Source organism: Salvelinus alpinus, chromosome 4 (genome assembly GCF_045679555.1).
Source record: "Salvelinus alpinus chromosome 4, SLU_Salpinus.1, whole genome shotgun sequence".
Classification (NCBI taxonomy): domain Eukaryota; kingdom Metazoa; phylum Chordata; class Actinopteri; order Salmoniformes; family Salmonidae; genus Salvelinus; species Salvelinus alpinus.
Genome location: NC_092089.1, coordinates 19,133,960 through 19,154,824, shown reverse-complemented (window position 1 = coordinate 19,154,824; position 20,865 = coordinate 19,133,960). Strand labels below are relative to the sequence as shown.

General features: G+C 48.9%; 1 protein-coding gene across 3 annotated transcripts in view; it reads right to left on the bottom strand.

Annotated features, from left to right (window-relative positions):
* LOC139572937 (protein tyrosine phosphatase type IVA 3-like) overlaps window positions 1-20,865 on the bottom strand; it is a 61,196-nt gene that overhangs the window by 7,059 nt on the left and 33,272 nt on the right. For all 3 annotated transcript variants that reach the window (XM_071395831.1, XM_071395829.1, XM_071395830.1), the window contains exons 2-4: window positions 18,441-19,154; window positions 16,653-16,745; window positions 6,038-6,168 (exon numbers count right to left, since the gene is read on the bottom strand). In XM_071395831.1, the coding sequence (XP_071251932.1) occupies window positions 6,038-6,168; window positions 16,653-16,745; window positions 18,441-18,539 (323 nt within the window). In that variant the 5' untranslated portion in view covers window positions 18,540-19,154. The remainder of the gene's footprint in view (window positions 1-6,037; window positions 6,169-16,652; window positions 16,746-18,440; window positions 19,155-20,865) is intronic.

Genomic DNA, 20,865 nt, shown 5'->3' with positions numbered 1-20,865 from the left:
TGTAGCCCACTTTCCCCTTTTCTAGCCTTACATGGGGTTGTTGCTGTGGTTACGGTAAGTCAGTGTGGAAATAGAAAGCTGAAGAACATAACACCACTAACACAAACACTGGACTTCTAGGAATCACTGAAACAGATGAGGTGCCTGCCTGGACACGAGACATTCAATATATTAATCTATCTAACTCTACCCTGTCAAGTCATATCAGCCCCCAGACCACTTAGATGTCACAGAGGGTACCAGCTGAACGCCAAAAACTCCCCAGCTGATTAACAGGACAACAAACAGTTCAGAGTAAAGTAAACATTGGCGCCCTGTCAAAAACCACAGACGAGTCCCAGAGGAGGTCTCCAGTACGTCAGAGATAGACGGTGCTTCACCAACACAGGGAGGGGAGACTGGGGAGCTCCTTCAGCTTACCCAGAGAGGGGAGGCTGGGGGGCTCCTTCAGCTTACCCAGAGAGGGGAGGCTGGGGGGCTCCTTCAGCTTACCCAGAGAGGGGAGGCTGGGGAGCTCCTTCAGCTTACCCAGGGAGGGGAGGCTGGGGAGCTCCTTCAGCTTACCCAGGGAGGGGAGGCTGGGGGGCTCCTTCAGCTTACCCAGAGAGGGGAGGCTGGGGGGCTCCTTCAGCTTACCCAGAGAGGGGAGGCTGGGGGGCTCCTTCAGCTTACCCAGAGAGGGGAGACTGGGGAGCTCCTTCAGCTTACCCAGAGAGGGGAGGCTGGGGGGCTCCTTCAGCTTACCCAGAGAGGGGAGGCTGGGGGGCTCCTTCAGCTTACCCAGAGAGGGGAGGCTGGGGAGCTCCTTCAGCTTACCCAGGGAGGGGAGGCTGGGGAGCTCCTTCAGCTTACCCAGGGAGGGGAGGCTGGGGGGCTCCTTCAGCTTACCCAGAGAGGGGAGGCTGGGGGGCTCCTTCAGCTTACCCAGAGAGGGGAGGCTGGGGGGCTCCTTCAGCTTACCCAGAGAGGGGAGGCTGGGGGGCTCCTTCAGCTTACCCAGAGAGGGGAGGCTGGGGAGCTCCTTCAGCTTACCCAGAGAGGGGAGGCTGGGGAGCTCCTTCAGCTTACCCAGGGAGGGGAGGCTGGGGAGCTCCTTCAGCGTACCCAGGGAGGGGAGGCTGGGGGGCTCCTTCAGCGTACCCAGAGAGGGGAGGCTGGGGGGCTCCTTCAGCTTACCCAGAGAGGGGAGGCTGGGGAGCTCCTTCAGCGTACCCAGGGAGGGGAGGCTGGGGGGCTCCTTCAGCGTACCCAGAGAGGGGAGGCTGGGGAGCTCCTTCAGCGTACCCAGAGAGGGGAGGCTGGGGAGCTCCTTCAGCGTACCCAGAGAGGGGAGGCTGGGGGGCTCCTTCAGCTTACCCAGAGAGGGGAGGCTGGGGGGCTCCTTCAGCTTACCCAGAGAGGGGAGGCTGGGGAGCTCCTTCAGCTTACCCAGGGAGGGGAGGCTGGGGAGCTCCTTCAGCTTACCCAGGGAGGGGAGGCTGGGGAGCTCCTTCAGCGTACCCAGGGAGGGGAGGCTGGGGGGGTCCTTCAGCGTACCCAGAGAGGGGAGGCTGGGGGGGGTCCTTCAGCTTACCCAGAGAGGGGAGGCTGGGGGGGTCCTTCAGCTTACCCAGAGAGGGGAGGCTGGGGGGGATCCTTCAGCTTACCCAGAGAGGGGAGGCTGGGGGGCTCCTTCAGCATACTCAGAGAGGGGAGGCTGGGGGGCTCCTTCAGCATACTCAGAGAGGGGAGGCTGGGGGGCTCCTTCAGTTTACCCAGAGAGGGGAGGCTGGGGGGGGTCCTTCAGTTTACCCAGAGAGGGGAGGCTGGGGGGCTCCTTCAGTTTACCCAGGGAGGGGAGGCTGGGGGGCTCCTTCAGCTTACCCAGAGAGGGGAGGCTGGGGGGCTCCTTCAGCTTACCCAGAGAGGGGCGGCTGGGGGGCTCCTTCAGTTTACCCAGAGAGGGGAGGCTGGGGGGCTCCTTCAGCTTACCCAGAGGGGAGGCTGGCGGGCTCCTTCAGCGTACCCAGGGAGGGGAGGCTGGGGAGCTCCTTCAGCTTACCCAGAGAGGGGAGGCTGGGGGGCTCCTTCAGCTTACCCAGAGGGGAGGCTGGCGGGCTCCTTCAGCGTACCCAGGGAGGGGAGGCTGGGGAGCTCCTTCAGCTTACCCAGAGAGGGGAGGCTGGGGGGCTCCTTCAGCTTACCCAGAGAGGGGAGGCTGGGGAGCTCCTTCAGCTTACCCAGGAGGGGAGGCTGGGGGGCTCCTTCAGCTTACCCAGAGAGGGGAGGCTGGGGGGCTCCTTCAGCTTACCCAGAGGGGAGGCTGGGGAGCTCCTTCAGCTTACCCAGAGAGGGGAGGCTGGGGAGCTCCTTCAGCTTACCCAGAGAGGGGAGGCTGGGGAGCTCCTTCAGCTTACCCAGGGAGGGGAGGCTGGGGGGTCCTTCAGCTTACCCAGAGAGGGGAGGCTGGGGAGCTCCTTCAGCTTACCCAGGGAGGGGAGGCTGGGGGGTCCTTCAGCTTACCTAGAGAGGGGAGGCTGGGGGGCTCCTTCAGCTTACCCAGAGAGGGGAGGATGGGGAGCTCCTTCAGCTTACCCAGGGAGGGGAGGCTGGGGAGCTCCTTCAGCTTACCCAGGGAGGGGAGGCTGGGGGGCTCCTTCAGCTTACCCAGAGGGGAGGCTGGGGAGCTCCTTCAGCTTACCCAGAGAGGGGAGGCTGGGGAGCTCCTTCAGCTTACCCAGAGAGGGGAGGCTGGGGAGCTCCTTCAGCTTACCCAGGGAGGGGAGGCTGGGGGGCTCCTTCAGCTTACCCAGGGAGGGGAGGCTGGGGGGCTCCTTCAGTTTACCCAGAGAGGGGAGGCTGGGGAGCTCCTTCAGCTTACCCAGAGAGGGGAGGATGGGGAGCTCCTTCAGCTTACCCAGAGAGGGGAGGATGGGGAGCTCCTTCAGCTTACCCAGAGAGGGGAGGCTGGGGGGCTCCTTCAGCTTACCCAGAGAGGGGAGACTGGGGAGCTCCTTCAGCTTACCCAGAGGGGGGGGCTGGGGAGCTCCTTCAGCTTACCCAGAGGGGGGAGGCTGGGGGGCTCCTTCAGCTTACCCAGAGAGGGGAGGCTGGGGGGCTCCTTCAGCTTACCCAGAGGGGGGAGGCTGGGGAGCTCCTTCAGCTTACCCAGAGAGGGGAGGCTGGGGGGCTCCTTCAGCTTACCCAGAGGGGGGAGGCTGGGGGGCTCCTTCAAGCTTACCCAGAGGGGGGAGGCTGGGGGGCTCCTTCAGCTTACCCAGAGAGGGGAGGCTGGGGGGCTCCTTCAGCGTACCCAGAGAGGGGAGGCTGGGGGGCTCCTTCAGCTTACCCAGAGAGGGGAGGCTGGGGGGCTCCTTCAGCTTACCCAGAGAGGGGAGGGAGGGAAGAGGCTGGGGAGGCCAGGGGTCTGCTTACCCAGAGAGGGGAGGCTGGGGGGCTCCTTCAGCTTACCCAGAGAGGGGAGGCTGGGGGGCTCCTTCAGCTAACACAGGAAGGGGAACGGAAGAGGCTGGGGAAGTCAGGGGGCTGGAGGGGAGGGGAAGAGGGTCTCCTTTAGCTTCCTACCAATGAACTCAACCATTATTAGTACCAAAGGCCTGGTTTAACCTGGTTTAATGACTCTCTATTGCCCACAAGGCTCTGGTCAAAAGTAGTGCACTATGTATAGAATAGTGTACCATTTGAGACATTTTCTCCTCTACTAGCTAGCTAATACTTCATCAGTACAGATGTGACTCGTTGTCTCTCCTCTGCCATAGAGGACACCTGAAGGAACACCAGACAGGACAGAGCTAAAATGAGCCTGGTAACCAGATCAGTTCGTGCTTCTATTTAGTCAACTCCTCTGTTATGTTGGTTGGCATGCCAACCATAAGATCTAATGTATGGCATGCCAACCATAAGAACTAATGTATGGCGTGGCCAACCATAAGATCTAATGTATGGCGTGGCCAACCATAAGAACTAATGTATGGCGTGGCCAACCATAAGATCTAATGTATGGCATGCCAACCATAAGAACTAATGTATGGCGTGGCCAACCATAAGATCTAATGGATGGCGTGGCCAACCATAAGAACTAATGTATGGCGTGGCCAACCATAAGATCTAATGTATGGCGTGGCCAACCATAAGATCTAATGTATGGCGTGGCCAACCATAAGATCTAATGTATGGCGTGGCCAACCATAAGATCTAATGTATGGCGTGGCCAACCATAAGATCTAATGTATGGCGTGGCCAACCATAAGATCTAATGTATGGCGTGGCCAACCATAAGAACTAATGTATGGCGTGGCCAACCATAAGAACTAATGTATGGCGTGGCCAACCCATAAGAACTAATATATGACATGGCCAACCATAAGAACTAATGTATGGCATGGCCAACCATAAGAACTAATGTATGGCATGGCCAACCATAAGAACTAATGTATGGCATGGCCAACCATAAGAACTAATGTATGGCATGCCAACCATAAGAACTAATGTATGGCGTGGCCAACCATAAGAACTAATGTATGGCGTGGCCAACCATAAGATCTAATGTATGGCATGCCAACCATAAGAACTAATGTATGGCGTGGCCAACCATAAGATCTAATGTATGGCGTGGCCAACCATAAGAACTAATGTATGGCGTGGCCAACCATAAGATCTAATGTATGGCGTGGCCAACCATAAGATCTAATGTATGGCGTGGCCAACCATAAGATCTAATGTATGGCGTGGCCAACCATAAGATCTAATGTATGGCGTGGCCAACCATAAGAACTAATGTATGGCGTGGCCAACCATAAGAACTAATGTATGGCGTGGCCAACCCATAATAACTAATATATGACATGGCCAACCATAAGAACTAATGTATGGCATGGCCAACCATAAGAACTAATGTATGGCATGGCCAACCATAAGAACTAATGTATGGCATGGCCAACCATAAGAACTAATGTATGGCATGCCAACCATAAGAACTAATGTATGACATGGCCAACCATAAGAACTAATGTATGACATGGCCAACCATAAGAACTAATGTATGACATGGCCAACCATAAGAACTAATGTATGGCATGGCCAACCATAAGAACTAATGTATGACATGGCCAACCATAAGAACTAATGTATGGCATGGCCAACCATAAGAACTAATGTATGGCATGGCCAACCATAAGAACTAATGTATGGCATGGCCAACCATAAGAACTAATGTATGGCATGCCAACCATAAGAACTAATGTATGGCGTGGCCAACCATAAGAACTAACGTATGGCATGGCCAACCATAAGAACTAATGTATGGCATGCCAACCATAAGAACTAACGTATGGCATGGCCAACCATAAGAACTAATGTATGGCATGGCCAACCATAAGAACTAATGTATGGCGTGGCCAACCATAAGAACTAATGTATGGCATGGCCAACCATAAGAACTAATGTATGGCATGGCCAACCATAAGAACTAATGTATGGCGTGGCCAACCATAAGAACTAATGTATGGCATGGCCAACCATAAGAACTAATGTATGGCATGGCCAACGGGAGTCCAGAGGCTCAACTATAGAACATACATTACAGGTCTGGGCATGGCCAACCAGAATACAGCTAACTGACATTTCACAAGACAACTGGCTACATCCCAAATGGCACCCTATTCCCTACATAGTGCACTACTTTTGACCAGAGTTCTGGTGAGCTAACTAGTAGAGATCCAATCTGAGAGGATACATTTAGAGACACAATAGAAATAAATGCTGCTTCAACGTTTTTCAGACCTCAACCTCTGTGCTTTGAATAACAAACGGTGGATTAGTTGTGAAGGAGTGGCCCTTGACTAACAGTTGACTTTGGCTTGGGTCTGTCTGAATGCAGAGAGAGGGCCTTGGTCAGGCTGTAGGAGAAGGGGAGAGACTGGTGGCTGCTGAGACAGTGGTCGTCACAGTGGGTGGGTGACACTGCAGCCTTGTGAGCTTGGTTCAACTGTCTCACCCAATCAGAACCCTAAGACAGAAGAGTATTAATGATCCGTACCGTCCCAGCCCGGCAACACAGTGCACCGCCACGCAGCAGCCAGGGTCCTCACGGAACTTAGTCTTCAGCAGGTTCAGCCAATCATCTACGATCTTAGTGGGCGGAGGGGCACCGTCATCAAAGGCCCAGTCCTGGAAAACATACAAACACATTCACATTAGAAAACAATGTAATTGTCTACACAATGTGGGAACTGGTCTTCGGCATCACACATCATAAACAGTACAGTTCTGTCTCTCTGACAGAAACAGCTGATTAGCATTGGCACTCTGAGGGAGGCCATTGTTACGAGACAAAGCAGCTCTACACTGCACCCCTACCTACTCTAAACTGAGGAACCAGACAAAGCAGCTCTACACTGCACCCCTACCTACTCTAAACTGAGGAACCAGACAAAGCAGCTCTACACTGCACCCCTACCTACTCTAAACTGAGGAACCAGACTAAGCAGCTCTACACTGCACCCCTACCTACTCTAAACTGAGGAACCAGACTAAGCAGCTCTACACTGCACCCCTACCTACTCTAAACTGAGGAACCAGACTAAGCAGCTCTACACTGCACCCCTACCTACTCTAAACTGAGGAACCAGACTAAGCAGCTCTACACTGCACCCCTACCTACTCTAAACTGAGGAACCAGACTAAGCAGCTCTACACTGCACCCCTACCTACTCTAAACTGAGGAACCAGACTAAGCAGCTCTACACTGCACCCCTACCTACTCTAAACTGAGGAACCAGACTAAGCAGCTCTACACTGCAGCCCTACCTACTCTAAACTGAGGAACCAGACTAAGCAGCTCTACACTGCACCCTTACCTACTCTAAACTGAGGAACCAGACAAAGCAGCTCTACACTGCACCCCTACCTACTCTAAACTGAGGAACCAGACAAAGCAGCTCTACGCTGCACCCCTACCTACTCTAAACTGAGGAACCAGACAAAGCAGCTCTACGCTGCACCCCTACCTACTCTAAACTGAGGAACCAGACAAAGCAGCTCTACACTGCACCCCTACCTACTCTAAACTGAGGAACCAGACAAAGCAGCTCTACACTGCACCCCTACCTACTCTAAACTGAGGAACCAGACTAAGCAGCTCTACACTGCACCCCTACCTACTCTAAACTGAGGAACCAGACTAAGCAGCTCTACACTGCACCCCTACCTACTCTAAACTGAGGAACCAGACAAAGCAGCTCTACGCTGCACCCCTACCTACTCTAAACTGAGGAACCAGACTAAGCAGCTCTACACTGCACCCCTACCTACTCTAAACTGAGGAACCAGACTAAGCAGCTCTACACTGCACCCCTACCTACTCTAAACTGAGGAACCAGACTAAGCAGCTCTACACTGCACCCCTACCTACTCTAAACTGAGGAACCAGACTAAGCAGCTCTACACTGCACCCCTACCTACTCTAAACTGAGGAACCAGACTAAGCAGCTCTACACTGCACCCCTACCTACTCTAAACTGAGGAACCAGACTAAGCAGCTCTACACTGCACCCCTACCTACTCTAAACTGAGGAACCAGACAAAGCAGCTCTACACTGCACCCCTACCTACTCTAAACTGAGGAACCAGACAAAGCAGCTCTACACTGCACCCCTACCTACTCTAAACTGAGGAACCAGACAAAGCAGCTCTACACTGCACCCCTACCTACTCTAAACTGAGGAACCAGACAAAGCAGCTCTACACTGCACCCCTACCTACTCTAAACTGAGGAACCAGACAAAGCAGCTCTACACTGCACCCCTACCTACTCTAAACTGAGGAACCAGACTAAGCAGAATCCCCTACTGAGGGTGAATGTATTAAAAGAGTTTGTGAACCGCTGCATGTCTGAAACAACTGGTTCCAAGCCGCTGCACACTGTGAAATGAGACATCTGTACCCACATAACAGGGAGGAACGCAGAGTGTACCAACCTCAGTCATCTAAGCATGACTCGCAACATGAACCAACTGTCACCACAGACAACACACTGTCCTGTGTCCTTCCTTCACTCTTCCTACCATCTCAACAAGCACCTCCCATCCAAACAGTGGGAACATTCAGTCAGCGACTGGTGGATTCTGAGGGCCTAGATTTGTCTCAAATGGTACCCTATTCCCTATATAGTGGACTACAATAGGGCTCTGGTCAAAAGTAGTGCACAATATAGGCAATAGGGTGCCATTTGGGACACATAACATGTTCCATCAGCACCCACAGCATCAGGAAAGCCTTCTGTCAACACAGACACACTATAAGGGTTTGTTTGTAGTTGGTGCAGAACCACAACAGAGAACAGATGTGTGGTTACCTCTTCTTCACTGAATGAACTGTGGTGAACTGTTTGACTTCAACGTTTAATTGGTTTGGCTAGTGTACATTAAATCAGTCGGTTGGATACAATGTATTTTTCTGGCCATGTTGGGCTATCACCCTCTATAATGACAAACATTCTTTCATTGAAGGATTAGACAATGATGGTAGATTAACTAAGACATCCATCAGCAGGTCAGATATGGACCTAACAGCATCAAGGATGCTCAAACCAGCTGTTTGACTCCTCCATTTGACAGATGAAGGCTTAAAGCAGAAACCATGGGTGTCTAGATCAGTCACACTAGAGAGCCATCAGACACTGTATCCGACCGTGATTGGGAGTCCCATAGGGCGGCGCACAATTGGCCCAGCGTCGTCCGGGTTTGGCCAGGGTAGGCCGTCATTGTAAATAAGAATTTGTTCTTAACTGACTTGCCTAGTTAAATAAAAGGTTACATGTAAAAACACACACACACACACACACACACACAGTCATCTCTTATCATCTAGTGGAGTGGGACTTCCAACAACACAATACCTGCTCCCAGGAACAAACATCTTGTGTGATTGACGACAATGCGTTACCAAGGCAACAGCTCCCTTCAAAAGCCCTCGGGGGCTCAGCTGAACCAGTGGATCACAGACTGGGAAGGATGTTATGATGACATCACTATTTCACACTGCCATGAATAGAAGGGGGCAACTGGGACTTTCTCTGTTAAAAAAACAAACAAGAAAGTGATCTGAGGGACTGATACTACAGGATGAACAAGAGGATGTCTCGTCAGCGCTTCCTGTTTCCTGTTTCCTTCTGATCATCTCCAGTGAGGGAACAACATGCTGGGTGTGAACCACCTCTATCCTGGGGTTAAGGGGCGTTCCACATGGACACTGTAGGCTGCGTCCCAAACGGGTCATAGGACCCAGAGCCTAGGGTCGGGACCATACCAGTATCGTGATACTCATTAGTATCGTGACAAGGAAACAAGACATGAGGCGGATGTAACTTTTTGGGGAAAACAGCCCTAATGAAACATATAGGATATTCAGGGCACCATTTTGGACGCACACAGTATACGTTCTACCAGTAACACACAGGCAAAACACACAACAGGATCCATCCTCCAGTAACACACAGGCAAAACACACAACAGGATCCATCCTCCAGTAACACACAGGCAAAACACACAACAGGACCCAATGTACCAGTAACACACAACAGGACCCAATGTACCAGTAACACACAGGCAAAACACACAACAGTATCCATCCTACCAGTAACACACAACAGTATCCATCCTACCAGTAACACACAGGGAAAACACACAACAGTATCCATCCTACCAGTAACACACAGGCAAAACACACAACAGTATCCATTCTACCAGTAACAGACAGGCAAAACCCACAACAGGATCCATGCTACCAGTAACACACAGGCAAAACACACAACAGGATCCATTCTACCAGTAACACACAGGCAAAACCCACAACAGGATCCATGCTACCAGTAACAGACAGGCAAAACCCACAACAGGATCCATGCTACCAGTAACAGACAGGCAAAATCCACAACAGGATCCATGCTACCAGTAACAGACAGGCAAAACCCACAACAGGATCCATGCTACCAGTAACACACAGGCAAAACCCACAACAGGATCCATCCTACCAGTAACACACAGGCAAAACCCACAACAGGACCCATTCTACCAGTAACAGACAGGCAAAACCCACAACAGGACCCATTCTACCAGTAACACACAGGCAAAACCCACAACAGGATCCATTCTACCAGTAACACACAGGCAAAACCCACAACAGGACCCATTCTACCAGTAACACACAGGCAAAACCCACAACAGGACCCATTCTACCAGTAACACACAGGCAAAACCCACAACAGGACCCATTCTACCAGTAACACACAGGCAAAACCCACAACAGGATCCATTCTACCAGTAACACACAGGCAAAACCCACAACAGTATCCATTCTACTAGTAACACACAGGCAAAACACACAACAGGATCCATTCTACCAGTAACGCACAGGCAAAACCCACAACAGGACCCATTCTACCAGTAACACACAGGCAAAACCCACAACAGTATCCATTCTACCAGTAACACACAGGCAAAACCCACAACAGTATCCATTCTATCAGTAACACACAGGCAAAACCCACAACAGGACCCATTCTACTCTCTGTTCAGTGTTCCAGGTATGACACTAATCCTGTACATGGCAAGGCCTGACCCTAACCTCACATGAAATGCCTTGAATTGCTCTGCATCCTGCTATGGACATCTAAAGAAGCGGTGGGCAACAAGATATGTAGAAGTCACCACAACACCGAAGATACAGAAATGTCCATTTGCATGTCTGTTGTGACCACAGAACTCCATAATGGGTGAACCTGTTGTGACAACCTTGAGAGTAAATCTCTCCCTAATAGAATCTTAGACTGTAGAGAGGATGTGGTTAAAAATAACATTTACATCTACTAAGAGGTGAACAGAGCCGCCTGGTATGTCAACAGTAAGCTATTCATGTCGTGAAGCTCATTACAAGTCGCTCCAACCAACGCAGCCCAGAGCTAGAGACAAGAGCTTGGAGGAGGAGGCAGAGTTCTAATTGTGGCCGAAGAACGTCTTGGGCAGTTTCTCGGAACCCCCAGAACGGACCTTGTCACCATGGTATCCTTCTTCCTCTGCAACTTGACTATCGTACGGCAGGCAGCGAGACGTTTGGCAGAGTGTAGGTCTCAAATCTGGCACCCTATTCCCTTTATAGTGCAGTGCACTACTTATGATTAAGGCCCATACAGCTCTGCTCAAAAGTAGTGCACTATATAGGCAATAGGGTGCCATTTTGGGCCACTTCCTGAATGAGTCCACAGTCCCTTTATATCAGCCAGCTGAACGTTATCACATGCTACAGAGGACGGTCTATGTTAAGTCAGTCACAAGGTGGATGGATGCACCTCTGGTACTTACCACTGTTATTGTTGGTTATATATGGCCTCCAAATATACCTCCACCATTACTGATACACTGGTAAGACTAAAGTAACGTGCAAAAGCAGAGAGTGTGGGAGTAACGTTTCTCCATATAATGCCAATAAATAACCTCTGAGCAATGAAAGCATCAGGAGCCATGCCAGACAGAACAGACAGTGCAGCACATTACACAGCGTGCTGAATGAGACAGACAACGTGGTTTTCATCTGGAGTTCAGGGAGATGTGGAGGGAAACAGGGAACTGGGTTTCACCTGCCAGCCAGTCTCTCTCAGCTGGTGGCTAATCTTCTGCTCTCTGCTGTGTTCCTATTGAAGAGGAGGCACTGACCCAGTCAGTCAGCAAGTGTACAAGGGTACGTGCCAAATGGCACCCTATTCCCTAAATAGTGCACTACCTTTGACCAGAGCCGGACTCAGTCAGCCAGGATACAAGGCTCTCTCTCACACGGGGAAGAGACGAGAGAGGACTCAGTCAGTCAGGATACAAGGCTCTCTCTCACACAGGGAAGAGAAGAGAGAGGACTCAGTCAGCCAGGATTCAAGGCTCTCTCTCACACAGGGAAGAGAAGAGAGAGGACTCAGTCAGCCAGGATTCAAGGCTCTCAATTCAATTTAAGGGCTTTATTGGCATGGGAAACATATGTTTACATTGCCAAAGTAAGTGAAATAGATAATAAACAAAAGTGAAATAAACAAAAAATGAACATTAAACTCAAAAGTTCCAAAAGAATAAAGACATTTCAAATGTCATATTATGTATACAGACAGTGCTGTAATGATATGCAAATAGTTAAAGTAGAAAAGGGAAAATGAATAAACATAAATATGGGTTGTATTTACAATGGTGTTTGTTCTGCACTGGTTGCCCTTTTCATGTGGCAACAGGTCACAAATCTTGCTGCTGTGATTGCACACTGTGGTATTTCACCCAGTAGATATGGAAGTTTATCAAAATTGGATTTGTTTTTGAATTCTTTGTGGGTCTGTGTAATCTGAGCGAAATATGTTTCTCTAATATGGTCATACATTTGGCAGGAGGTTAGGAAGTGCAGCTCAATTTCCACCTCATTTTGTGGGCAGTGTGCACTAAGCCTGTCTTCAGCGGCCTCTCTCAATAGCAAGGCTATGCTCACGCTCTCTCTCACACAGGGAAGAGAGAGGACTCAGTCAGCCAGGATTCAAGGCTCTCTCACACAGGGAAGAGAAGAGAGAGGACTCAGTCAGTCAGGATTCAAGGCTCTCTCTCACACAGGGAAACGAAGAGAGAGGACTCAGTCAGTCAGGATTCAAGGCTCTCTCTCACACAGGGAAGAGAAGAGAGAGGACTCAGTCAGTCAGGATACAAGGCTCTCTCTCACACAGGGAAAAGAAGAGAGAGGACTCTGTGTGACCGTGTCACTCTGATAACACAACAGAGAGAGGGTGGCTAAGGGCCTTATGTAACCCGGGCCTCTAGCCATCTCTACATTCTTCTCATCTGATGCTACCCCTCCTCTGAGAAGGTACTCTCTGCTCCCAACAACGTTATTAACTCAGAGGGAGAGAAAGGAGAGAGAGAGAGTGAAGAAAAAGAAAGACCAGGGCTGAGAGGGGAGAGAAGAAGAGGTGAGAGGAGAGGATGTTGGGAGAAGAGAGGAGTAAACCATGATGTAAACCCTGACGCTGAGCCAGATGTGTGTGTGTTCGGGGCAGGAGGTAGTGCTTCCTCTACTCCAACATGTGCAGCAGGGTGAGATCATGAATGACATCCTCCACATGGCAGAGAGAGAGGGAACAGGGTCAGTAGGAACATATGTTTTGAAACAGATGGAAAACAAAAGCGAGTACACTCCTGTCAATGGACCAGTTCAGATAGTAACAGTAGACTAGTCTCAATGGACCAGTTCAGATAGTAACAGTAGACTAGTCTCAATGGACCAGTTCAGATAGTAACAGTAGACTAGTCTCAATGGACCAGTTCAGATAACAGTAGACTAGTCTCAATGGACCAGTTCAGATAGTAACAGTAGACTAGTCTCAATGGACCAGTTCAGATAACAGTAGACTAGTCTCAATGGACCAGTTCAGATAGTAACAGTAGACTAGTCTCTATGGACCAGTTCAGATAACAGTAGACTAGTCTCTATGGACCAGTTCAGATAGTAACAGTAGACTAGTCTCAATGGACCAGTTCAGATAACAGTAGACTAGTCTCTATGGACCAGTTCAGATAACAGTAGACTAGTCTCAATGGACCAGTTCAGATAGTAACAGTAGACTAGTCTCTATGGACCAGTTCAGATAACAGTAGACTAGTCTCAATGGACCAGTTCAGATAGTAACAGTAGACTAGTCTCAATGGACCAGTTCAGATAGTAGCAGTAGACTAGTCTCAATGGACCAGTTCAGATAACAGTAGACTAGTCTCTATGGACCAGTTCAGATAGTAACAGTAGACTAGTCTCTATGGACCAGTTCAGATAACAGTAGACTAGTCTCAATGGACCAGTTCAGATAGTAGCAGTAGACTAGTCTCTATGGACCAGTTCAGATAACAGTACACTCCTGTCAATGGACCAGTTCAGATAGTAACAGTAGACTAGTCTCAATGGACCAGTTCAGATAGTAGCAGTAGACTAGTCTCAATGGACCAGTTCAGATAACAGTAGACTCCTGTCAATGGACCAGTTCAGATAGCAGTAGACTAGTCTCAATGGACCAGTTCAGATAGTAGCAGTAGACTAGTCTCAATGGACCAGTTCAGATAGTAGCAGTAGACTAGTCTCTATGGACCAGTTCAGATAACAGTAGACTAGTCTCTATGGACCAGTTCAGATAGTAGCAGTAGACTAGTCTCTATGGACCAGTTCAGATAACAGTAGACTCCTGTCAATGGACCAGTTCAGATAGTAACAGTAGACTAGTCTCTATGGACCAGTTCAGATAACAGTAGACTAGTCTCAATGGACCAGTTCAGATAGCAGTAGACTAGTCTCTATGGACCAGTTCAGATAACAGTAGACTCCTGTCAATGGACCAGTTCAGATAGCAGTAGACTAGTCTCAATGGACCAGTTCAGATAGTAGCAGTAGACTAGTCTCAATGGACCAGTTCAGATAGCAGTAGACTAGTCTCAATGGACCAGTTCAGATAGTAGCAGTAGACTAGTCTCAATGGACCAGTTCAGATAGCAGTAGACTAGTCTCAATGGACCAGTTCAGATAGTAGCAGTAGACTAGTCTCTATGGACCAGTTCAGATAGTAACAGTAGACTAGTCTCAATGGACCAGTTCAGATAACAGTAGACTAGTCTCAATGGACCAGTTCAGATAACAGTACACTCCTGTCAATGGACCAGTTCAGATAACAGTAGACTAGTCTCAATGGACCAGTTCAGATAGTAACAGTAGACTAGTCTCTATGGACCAGTTCAGATAACAGTAGACTAGTCTCAATGGACCAGTTCAGATAGTAGCAGTAGACTAGTCTCTATGGACCAGTTCAGATAACAGTACACTCCTGTCAATGGACCAGTTCAGATAGTAGCAGTAGACTAGTCTCTATGGACCAGTTCAGATAGTAGCAGTAGACTAGTCTCTATGGACCAGTTCAGATAACAGTACACTCCTGTCAATGGACCAGTTCAGATAGTAGCAGTAGACTAGTCTCTATGGACCAGTTCAGATAACAGTAGACTCCTGTCAATGGACCAGTTCAGATAGCAGTAGACTAGTCTCAATGGACCAGTTCAGATAGTAGCAGTAGACTAGTCTCTATGGACCAGTTCAGATAACAGTACACTCCTGTCAATGGACCAGTTCAGATAGTAGCAGTAGACTAGTCTCTATGGACCAGTTCAGATAGTAGCAGTAGACTAGTCTCTATGGACCAGTTCAGATAACAGTACACTCCTGTCAATGGACCAGTTCAGATAGTAGCAGTAGACTAGTCTCTATGGACCAGTTCAGATAACAGTAGACTCCTGTCAATGGACCAGTTCAGATAACAGTAGACTAGTCTCAATGGACCAGTTCAGATAGTAACAGTAGACTAGTCTCTATGGACCAGTTCAGATAGCAGTAGACTAGTCTCAATGGACCAGTTCAGATAGTAGCAGTAGACTAGTCTCTATGGACCAGTTCAGATAACAGTACACTCCTGTCAATGGACCAGTTCAGATAGTAGCAGTAGACTAGTCTCTATGGACCAGTTCAGATAACAGTAGACTCCTGTCAATGGACCAGTTCAGATAGCAGTAGACTAGTCTCAATGGACCAGTTCAGATAGTAGCAGTAGACTAGTCTCTATGGACCAGTTCAGATAACAGTAGACTCCTGTCAATGGACCAGTTCAGATAGCAGTAGACTAGTCTCAATGGACCAGCTCAGATAGCAGTAGACTAGTCTCTATGGACCAGTTCAGATAACAGTAGACTCCTGTCAATGGACCAGTTCAGATAACAGTAGACTAGTCTCAATGGACCAGTTCAGATAGCAGTAGACTAGTCTCTATGGACCAGTTCAGATAACAGTAGACTCCTGTCAATGGACCAGTTCAGATAGCAGTAGACTAGTCTCAATGGACCAGTTCAGATAGTAGCAGTAGACTAGTCTCTATGGACCAGTTCAGATAACAGTAGACTCCTGTCAATGGACCAGTTCAGATAGCAGTAGACTAGTCTCAATGGACCAGTTCAGATAGTAGCAGTAGACTAGTCTCTATGGACCAGTTCAGATAACAGTAGACTCCTCTCAATGGACCAGTTCAGATAGTAGCAGTAGACTAGTCTCTATGGACCAGTTCAGATAACAGTAGACTCCTGTCAATGGACCAGTTCAGATAACAGTAGACTCCTGTCAATGGACCAGTTCAGATAACAGTAGACTAGTCTCTATGGACCAGTTCAGATAACAGTAGACTCCTGTCAATGGACCAGTTCAGATAACAGTAGACTAGTCTCAATGGACCAGTTCGGATAACAGTAGACTAGTCTCACCTCATTTTGTACCTACTGAACACCACCAGGGTCGTATTCATTAATGCACAGCGTACCAGAACTTTTGGCACCGTAGCAAAACGTCTTGCAACAGAAACAGCTAGCTTTTCTCATTGGAAGAATTGAGGTAGGTCCCCCTTCGTTTCAGCCTGTTTTGCTTCCGTTTGGTTCCTAGTGAATAGGACCCTAGTGAGAGAGTGTAGAGAAGAGAGATCCGATGTGTGTGTGTGTGTGTGTGTGTGTGTGTGTGTGTGTGTGTGTGTGTGTGTGTGTGTGTGTGTGTGCATCTTTGCTCACCATGACTGTGATGCCATCCTTCTCCAGAGGTGTCTTGTCGTAGGTGACCTCACACACCCGCACCACTGTTGTTGCACCATACTGCTTCAGGTCCTGGAAAAGGGAGAGAAACCATTCAAACCAGATTTATGGGAATTAACATCTTGATAAAGGTCTGTCTGACATTTCTCTTCAGAGTGCGCTTGATATAAATCTGTGTTGCTGCTTTCTATATTCTGTCCATGGAACTTGATATAAATCTGTGTTGCTGCTTTCTATATTCTGTCCATGGAACTTGATATAAATCTGTGTTTCTGCTTTCTATATTCTGTCCATGGAACTTGATATAAATCTGTGTTGCTGCTATCTACATTCTGTCCATGGAACTTGATATAAAGGATGTTGTCTAGGTCAACACATTGGATACTGTACTGTCCATCCATCCATCTACTGGTAACTTCATTAAAACCATTCATGAGTCGGAGGTTTGACAATGACAGTTGTAATACCAGTTAGATTGATTTGGTAACAGCCCTGTCACATGACACAGCTAGCTACAGTAGTAACACCAATCAGACCGAGTAGGATTAAGTTTTCCCTAGACGCTGATCTACAATCAGTTCTGGGTTTTCCCTGAGAGACTCACACTGTTCTTAGAACCAAGTTTTCAAGATTAGCCAATCACAGATTTCCATTGTCACCTAATTTAAATATTATTCCATTGGTTGTGACATTTCCATTTTCACCTAACACGAATATTCATTAAGCTTAGACCTGGGCTAAGAGCATGCAGTGTGAACCCGGAGGTGTAATCTGATTTTAGATCAGTTACCTAGGGGCCACTTCTAACTCAGCAGGATTAGACGACCGAGAGCCAGAACAGTCTGGAAGATTCCTCGCTGTCTCACCTCGATGAAGGTGATAAGAGTGGTGTTAGTGGTGTTGTGTGGAAGGTTCTCTGTCTCACCTCGATGAAGGTGATAAGAGTGGTGTTAGTGTGTTGTGTGGAAGGTTCTCTGTCTCACCTCGATGAAGGTGATAAGAGTGGTGTTAGTGGTGTTGTGTGGAAGGTTCTCTGTCTCACCTCGATGAAGGTGATAAGAGTGGTGTTAGTGGTGTTGTGTGGAAGGTTCCTCTCTGTCTCACCTTGATGAAGGTGATAAGAGTGGTGTTAGTGGTGTTGTGTGGAAGGTTCCTCTCGGTCTCACCTCGATGAAGGTGATAAGAGTGGTGTTAGTGTGTTGTGTGGAAGGTTCCTCTCTGTCTCACCTCGATGAAGGTGATAAGAGTGGTGTTAGTGGTGTTGTGTGGAAGGTTCCTCTCGGTCTCACCTCGATGAAGGTGATAAGAGTGGTGTTAGTGTGTTGTGTGGAAGGTTCTCTGTCTCACCTTGATGAAGGTGATAAGAGTGGTGTTAGTGGTGTTGTGTGGAAGGTTCTCTGTCTCACCTTGATGAAGGTGATAAGAGTGGTGTTAGTGGTGTTGTGTGGAAGGTTCTCTGTCTCACCTTGATGAAGGTGATAAGAGTGGTGTTAGTGGTGTTGTGTGGAAGGTTCTCAGTCTCACCTCGATGAAGGTGATAAGAGTGGTGTTAGTGGTGTTGTGTGGAAGGTTCCTCTCGGTCTCACCTTGATGAAGGTAATAAGAGTGGTGTTAGTGTGTTGTGTGGAAGGTTCTCTGTCTCACCTCGATGAAGGTGATAAGAGTGGTCTTAGTGTGTTGTGTGGAAGGTTCCTCTCTGTCTCACCTTGATGAAGGTGATAAGAGTGGTGTTAGTGGTGTTGTGTGGAAGGTTCCTCTCTGTCTCACCTCGATGAAGGTGTCGAGGGTGGCGTTGGTGGGGTTGTGTGTGATGAGGAACCTCATGTTCTTGTAGCAGACCTCGACGGGGGGAGCCGGACGGTTCATTCTGGACACACTGAGGATCCCACTCTCAGGAGAAGAAGCCACGACGTCGACCCAGACCCAGGGGCCCGCACCCACCCTGACAGAGGAGCACCCAGCCCACCAGCTACAGTACACTGTCCTGACACAGCAGGCAGGAAGCCAGGCAGGCAGGTCACCCCTGCTAGTCTCTCTGAGGCTGAGGAACAAACCCCAGCAACAACACCCCACCTCAGGAGGACTTTACAAGGTCCTCTCAAGTCTCTCCTGTCCAGGGTGTCTTGAGGTGCTGGGAATAGAGTGGGGGTTGGAGAGGGTGAAGAGTAAGGTGCCAAGGGGGGGTGAAGAGGTAGCTGTCCGTTAGCTTACGCTGCCCTTGCCCACCGACACTCACTACCCCATCTGGTGAGTTAGTGGGCCTGCCGTCCGTCAGTCAGTCTACAGTCAGTGTGGGGGCGGCTGGGTCTGGGTGGAGAGGGCGACCTGGCTGTGGGCATTCAGGGGTGGGAGGTGCAGCAGGGCGGCAGGGCCATCCTCCCCCCGGGGGGCCTGGGCTCAAGCGCTGAGATGTTGGGCGTGGCAGTAGTCACCGCTCCCCTGCAAGAACTCCATCAACGACTGGCCGGCCTGAGTGCAGCGCTGCAGAGACAGAGGGGAGGGAGAGTCAGCGGGACTAACAGTCAAACTACACACATGGAGAGACAGTTAGTTGGGGAGAGAAAGTCTACCTATTCTCTATTATCCCTAGTCAGTCACTTCAGGACATCATTTCCTGTTTTGATCAAGCTGGCCTGAAGAGCGTTTGGTAAACTTTTATTCTATCAAACTACACACACAGGGTAAGGAGAGGACACAGACAGATAGAAGACGGTACAGTCAGTCAGACAGTCAGACACGCACGGGGTAAGGAGAGGACACAGACAGATAGAAGACGGTACAGTCAGTCAGTCAGTCAGACAGTCAGTCAGACACACACAGGGTAAGGAGAGGACAGACAGACAGACACAGGGTAAGGAGAGGACACAGACAGATAAAAGACGGTACAGTCAGTCAGTCAGACACACACGGGGTAAGGAGAGGACACAGACAGATAAAAGACGGTACAGTCAGTCAGTCAGTCAGAGACACACAGGGTAAGGAGAGGACACAGACAGATAAAAGACGGTACAGTCAGTCAGACAGACAGACAGACAGACAGTCAGTCAGTCAGTCAGTCAGTCAGTCAGTCAGAGAGTCAGAGATACACAGGGTAAGGAGAGGACACAGACAGATAGAAGACGGTACAGTCAGTCAGTCAGACAGACACAGGGTAAGGAGAGGACACAGACAGATAAAAGACAGGGCCTAAAACTAACTTGTTTGTATGCCAACCACTGTGGCAGGTAGATTTAAAAAAAAAAAAAATTTTTTTATCTACCAGCCAATCAGATTTTTTACCAGCCCAAATGTTATTTTTTTTGCCATAATTACACAAAGAAACACAAAAAAACGATGAGCATGCTTAGCAATGTTTCTAAAACAAGAAATGTATTACTAGTAAGACGTTATTGGTTATATTGCTCGATTTAATTTACTATTCTGTGACCTGAGTATTTTTAACATAAATATATCAGAGAAAAAATGTTTAGCTGCCCTTTTAAGGTTACCTTGGTAACAGGGCCACTCAAGTCATCACCTGTGCCTGTGTCACTAGTAGAGAGCCAATGATGTCTCTTTTTGCTAGCAGCGGGAGGAAACTCAAATATTGAAAAAGTGACCTAGCTTGTGAACAAAACAATGTAAATAAACAAGAAATCACTGTAGGAGACTTGAGTAAATTAGACCAACTTTTATGCCTGTGCCCATTGCTTCTAAAAACAAATATTTCAACACTCACAGCCCCCCAATAGACCAGTTCAGGTAGCAGTAGACTCCTGTCAATGGCAGTGTTGCTGCCTGATATCTGAATCCTAATGTTATAGCTTTCTTTGTGCATTAACAGATACGAAACAAAATGGCATTAATACTTTGAAAACAGCTACTGCAGCTTTTATTCAGCTATAAATCACAACTCTCACTTGGGCCCATGATTGACTATTTTTATGAAATACCCACACTGTAGAGCCTGGAGTATTGCCACGCACATTCTTACCCGCCAACGCCAAAATCTACCCACGTTCGGCAGGTGGCAGGTGTTCATTTTAGGCCCTGGGCCTAGGTGAGGATAACTGATATCCTAGAACTGCCAACTCCACAAATACCACACACAGCCCCATACGTTAACCACACACAGCCCCATACGCTAACCACACACAGCCCCATACGCTAACCACACACAGCCCCATACGCTAACCACACACAGCCCCATACG